Below are 5,382 nucleotides of genomic sequence, written 5' to 3'. Positions count from 1 at the left end.
ATAGCCCACAGCAAGAAAAAAGTGTTTTTCAAAATACATTCAAATATCAGAAGTCACTTTAATGAAACTGGTCCCTCAATATGTGCATTGATGGAAATGTGAATACAGAAAGAATACTATGCTAAAAGATGATTCTGTATCATTACCCTTACCCTTATATATGTTGAATTCTGTTGCTTTGGTAACCACAAGCTGTTGCTTTTATTCTGTAGGTCCTTTTATTCTTCAATGTTGTTGTTTTAGGCACGAAATGTTACTGTGGAAAAAATGGTTCTGAAAAACATTGCATAAAATTACTGCAATGACCTTTTGGACTGAACCTCTTTTTGCTATTTGAAATCATCTGTATACTGTTTTGACAATACAGACAAGTCCAGATGCAAGTCCTCTAAAATGAGTAGGTCAGTCCTTTAAATATTTAATCATTTCAAATTAATTTTAAGTACACAATACCATAGAATGCAAAATAGATGATTAAAGGAAATGATCAATCCAAAAAAAAATAGGTTTAGGGATTTATGCTATATAAATGTGCATGTAGTATTTCATTTTTTTTTTTAGAAATGAATGTAGACATACAAAAAACATAAATGCCTGACCATACACACATTGCAGCTCTGGTTTCACGGGGTATTACTGAAATGCCTACAAGTGTCCATAACAGGTTCACACCAGCTGAAGATAATGCTCTTCCTTTTGCTTTATATAAACCTTAATGTTTACCCTATCATAGAGTCTGTCCTTTTATTATTCTTAGTCCTAGAAGTGCCTTGCAGCTAATGAAACTCCATTCTATTACCATAGTAACTATGAAATAATATTGGATGTATATATATACTTGGCTTAAGGATTACATCTTTCTTAATTGTCCTGAAAGATTAAGTGTTTAATATTTCAAGAAAAAAAGAAGCATCACAAAAGAAAGATTTTATTCCCTTCCCTCTTTTTGAATGAATACAGAAAACAAGGTGCCCCCTTTATCAAAAATGATAAATACAGTACCGGACCAACTCTGTACACAATAAAAGCTGGCGGACTGTTACAAAAGGAAACAAAACGAATCCACTCCCATGTTGATAAGGTCACGTCAGTCCTTGCCAACAGTATGAGTTCATTTTTTATCTTTTTTGTCTTCTTTCTTGGCCGCAGTGTCACCCTTCTCCTTCTCTTTGTCCTTGTCCTTGTCCTTGTCTTTGTCCTTGTCGTCTTTTTTCTCCTTCTTGCCGTCGTCCTTCTCCTGGCCCTCCTTCTTCTCTGCGTCGCGGTTCGCAATCTTGTTGTTGATGAGATTGTGGAGGGCCACCACGGAGCGGATGAGAGAGGCCAGGTAGACCACCAGCATCTGGTCGTTGGTCTTGAGGTAGAAGGCCTTGATGAACTCCTGCAGGTTGACGTCGGGCAGCAGGTTGAAGACGTCCTGCAGCTGGTAGATGATCTGGTGGTTGATGGGTAGCTTGCCCGTGGCCACCTTCTCCAGGTAGCTCTTGATGTCCAGCAGCTTGGAGTTGAGTCCCTTCAGCCCGTGCACCTGGTTGGTGATGCGCTGCGACAGGGTGCCCACCGTCGTGTCCTTGATGTCTCTGCAGAATGGGCAGGAGACAGGCGTCAAGTGACCTTCTATAGTACCAGTCAAACGTTTGGACACTCTTCTCTTTATTTTCACTATTTTCCACATTTTAGAATAATAGTAAAGACATCAAAACTATGAAATAACAAATGGAATTATGCAGTGACAAAAGTGTTAGAAACAAATCAAAACCATATTTTAGATTTTTCAAAATAGCAAAAAAAAAAAAAAAAAAAAAAAAACTTTTCCACCTTTCCAGTGATGTTTTTTGCACAAGGAAAGTACCTGTATTAATTCAGTCGACACTCAACGTAGGAACCTCTCATTCTACATTAAGCATGCCTTACAGACCATCTGCACCCATCTGCCCTTAAACTACCAACTTTTCTTTTTTGCTGGAATGTCACCACAGCAGAGTATCTACAGTAAATTATAACATCTGCCAAATAGACCTATACTAGCATATTAAAATGCAGACTGCACCAGCCTATAGCTTGTGTAAATGAACAGAAAGTGACACTGTTGAATTTCTATTTATTCAGCAAGCAGACGCTGTCGTCTAGAGCAACATGCAAAGCAAAAGTACTTATGCACATATAAAATGGTGCCGTACAACAAATACAGATTTAAATAGCGCTGAAAATGGTGAAATGTCAACAATATCTAGCATCAAAATACCTGAGTAAATGCTCCACGCCAACTTCCTCTGCCTCTTCAGCTCCAATCTCACTGGTCACATGTTCAAACGTCTTGGATGTGGGAGTGCCATCCTACAGCACATTCAGTATACTACCCTCATACATTGCATTTAAATGGCAACGTCCATAACTACTGTAAGAAGAACAAGTCATGTACACTACATACTTTAATGTATTTGTCCAACAATGCTATTACATGTTACATGACACAGGAGACTTTGCGGTAGCTTGATCCTTTTTTTGATCAATACCTTTTGATAAATCTACATAGTTATAAGCCTGGACTACTTACATCATGCACTTCCTCTACAGAAATGTAGGCTTCAGTGGGCAAACCAAGGTCCTTTGGCTTCACATCAATAATAACAAGAACCTGCCAAAGATAAAAGCAAACAGTATTTAACCCTCCCCATGTAAAGACAGCATTGTATTTGATTGCCACACAAAGACCGTGCAGTAAACAGTATCAAAGAATGACCTTTTACACAGACTTTAAATAGCCTTATACAGTAGTTAACATTACGGTCAACAACAGTCAACATGAAATTACTTACTGAATTGGAGCAGTACTGCTTCATGAGTTCATTGATGGCAATGTCATTCTTGTGCAGTTTGGGCCCGGTATGATACCAGCCAACTATCCTTTCTCTGGCTAATAATAACAAGAAAACCAACAACTCAGTCATCACAAACAAAAATGGGTTAACACTGATGCAAGTGCAATTAGAATACCGGTGACTGAAGAGATGACAAACTGATTTTTTTTCTGAGTTAAAAACATCTGCTCCAAAATGCATTAGTGCTCTTACCATTGACTTTCTTAAACATGCCATACATATTCTCCAAGTAGTCATGATCCAGGAACCACACAGATTCGTCCTTGTCATCCTCATCAAATGGCACTGCAAAGATGACCAATTTTTATATGCATCAACCAGGAGCAGGAAACCAATGACAACAGAATTGACCTGTGGCCACTGCAACCATAGCCTCCCCCTCCCTCCCCTCCAGCACAGGACCACAATGCAAATTCTGGTACAATGCCAAGGAATATGCTACTGTGTCCTTACCACGCACCAGTGTGTGTAAGCATTGTATGGAGGAAACACAGCTGCAGCTGATCCCTTCTCTAGACAATACACAAATGCCAGGCTTCCTCAGTACAAACTTTATCTCCCATAACTCACTACAGTTAGGCAACTGATCTAGCTCTTAGTTTACACTGCACAGAACCACTGAGCTTTCTGGAATATGGACGAGCTGAGGAAGCTGTAACAGCGAATGGGATCAGCCTTCCAGGTGAATTCAGTTTGAGAGTCTGCACACTGAACTTCAACAGAACTTTACAGAGAAACAAGACAATTAACCCATGATTGTGTGTCTCGCTTTCGACCATCAAGGAACTCACCCGCAAAACTGTTGGACACATCAAGAACCTTCTTTTGCCAGGAACCAAGCAGTACGCCCACAACGCGCTTCTGGTTTCCGACTTTTCCTATCCTGCACAAACAGCAAACACACGGACAACTCTTACTGACAATACAAATGAAATCTGCTTCTTCAAAGTTCTCTCCGTTAACGAAGTTCACAATCAGGTCATCGATAAGGTTTTGTACAACAAAATCTCTCTAAGCAAGGGCGTTACGGAAAATAAATGCAAACTCGATTCAAGTCCGTCGACATATTAAGAATGTAAGGGAGCTAAATAAAGTAAGATAAAATTACAGAAATGGTTAGCTAACGGTTACATTGCATTATTGGAATTCGTAGTAGCAGTAGTCACGATCATATTGTCAGCACGCTTGCTCGGTGATTCAGCAACAATTTTGCTGATTTTACTGTAGCGAGCAAAGTAGAGAATTGTACTCTGGGTAACGTTACATAGCTAGCGTGTCTTATTCCCGCAAATAAACATACTTACAGCAAGCAAGACACTACTCTAGCAAACCAGTTCGCTGAGATAGCGAGCGATTGTATGAATCGCTCACAATTGGCTAACACAGCTAGCCAGCCTCAGAATACCTGGAAACTTACCTTATTGCGGATGTAGAGATGTACGGAACAGCTAGTCTTTGGTTTGTAACTTTATATTTCATTGCTAGTGATCAAACAGTTTGCCGTGATTCATTTTAGCAATGTAATGTTAGCTAGCTAGCTATTCAGCTATTCAGCTAAAAAACTGACTAGGCCTACATACAAAACAACAATGAGTCCACAGTTTCAAGCAACTTCACAACTACTGCTATAAATTATACCACATTACCTGTTGAAATGATCCACCACGCTCAACAACACCAGTGGATGGACGACAACCTTTTCCACCGCTAATTCGGGCATTTTTCGTCTATAAAATTAATTCCAATTGAATGAAACAAGGCGCTGAGCAGCTCTCTGCGGACTGTCACTGCTCCTTAATCCCATGATTCATTGCGTTACCGGTATAAAGGTCACGTGCAGGCGCTGCCTTGACGCAGCAACTGCAGTTTTAAAAAATATATATATACATTTTTATAGATGTCTCTTTCTTTGAGTTGTGTGTTGCCTCATTTATATCGTACAAGACCGGTGAATCTGTGTAATTGTTTTGCAATTTAAATCGTGATCGCATGAATCTTGTTCTGCTCGCGTCATATCTGCGCAGATCCACCGATCGTGATATCATCCGGATGACTCAAATTTCCGTTAGATATGCCTTCATGGTAGCCACTCTATGCTATATTCACATCAGTGTACCTGCACGCATGTGACGCAAACTTGACCTTTGAGAGTACGATCCGTGTGTACGAGCGTGGAGCTGTGTAGAACCACTCAATTTAAGACAATTTGTACAAATCTTGTAACAGTAGCCGTAAATGGACGAGATTCCCAAATCAGAGTCGGTAAGTAACCAAAATTTAACCGTCGATCTTTATTTGGGCCATTGTTAGTGTTGAGCTTGATTGTTAAATGCGGTTTACAGGTCTGAGTTCTCTCTTACTAGAAGGAGAGTAAAATGACATACTTTGTTGGTAATTGTGACGTAATACCGCTGTATAATTGTGATTTGCAGATCCTGGCACCTGTTTTGAGGGATAGACTACATTCTTCATGACAGTATTTAGTTTATAAAGCTTTAAC

General features: G+C 39.7%; 1 protein-coding gene across 1 annotated transcript; it reads right to left on the bottom strand.

Moving 5' to 3' along the window:
• Positions 1 to 912: 912 nt before the first annotated feature.
• Positions 913 to 4,681, bottom strand: psmd7 (proteasome 26S subunit, non-ATPase 7). The gene is made up of 7 exons (XM_036544082.1): positions 4,529 to 4,681; positions 3,674 to 3,765; positions 3,075 to 3,167; positions 2,820 to 2,917; positions 2,558 to 2,638; positions 2,246 to 2,337; positions 913 to 1,580 (listed from the first exon to the last, which is right to left on the bottom strand). Exons 1-7 carry the CDS (start codon positions 4,600 to 4,602, stop codon positions 1,112 to 1,114), a joined length of 999 nt encoding a protein of 332 aa, XP_036399975.1. The 5' UTR covers positions 4,603 to 4,681; the 3' UTR covers positions 913 to 1,111.
• Between the last annotated feature and the right edge of the window lie 701 nt (positions 4,682 to 5,382).

This window comes from Megalops cyprinoides, chromosome 13 (assembly GCF_013368585.1).
Source record: "Megalops cyprinoides isolate fMegCyp1 chromosome 13, fMegCyp1.pri, whole genome shotgun sequence".
Classification (NCBI taxonomy): Eukaryota; Metazoa; Chordata; class Actinopteri; order Elopiformes; family Megalopidae; genus Megalops; species Megalops cyprinoides.
The sequence above is the reverse complement of the archived record's forward strand: the minus strand, read 5'-3'. Positions and strand labels throughout refer to the sequence as shown.

Coding starts and splice junctions, on each gene's coding strand:
- psmd7 (XM_036544082.1), bottom strand. CDS start 4,602: ATGCCCGAATTAGCGGTGGAAAAGGTTGTCGTCCATCCACTGGTGTTG. Junction 3,766..4,528: donor GTGGTGGATCATTTCAACAG/GTAATGTGGTAT, acceptor CTGTTTGTGCAG/GATAGGAAAAGTCGGAAACC. Junction 2,639..2,819: donor AGCAGTACTGCTCCAATTCA/GTAAGTAATTTC, acceptor TATCTTTGGCAG/GTTCTTGTTATTATTGATGT.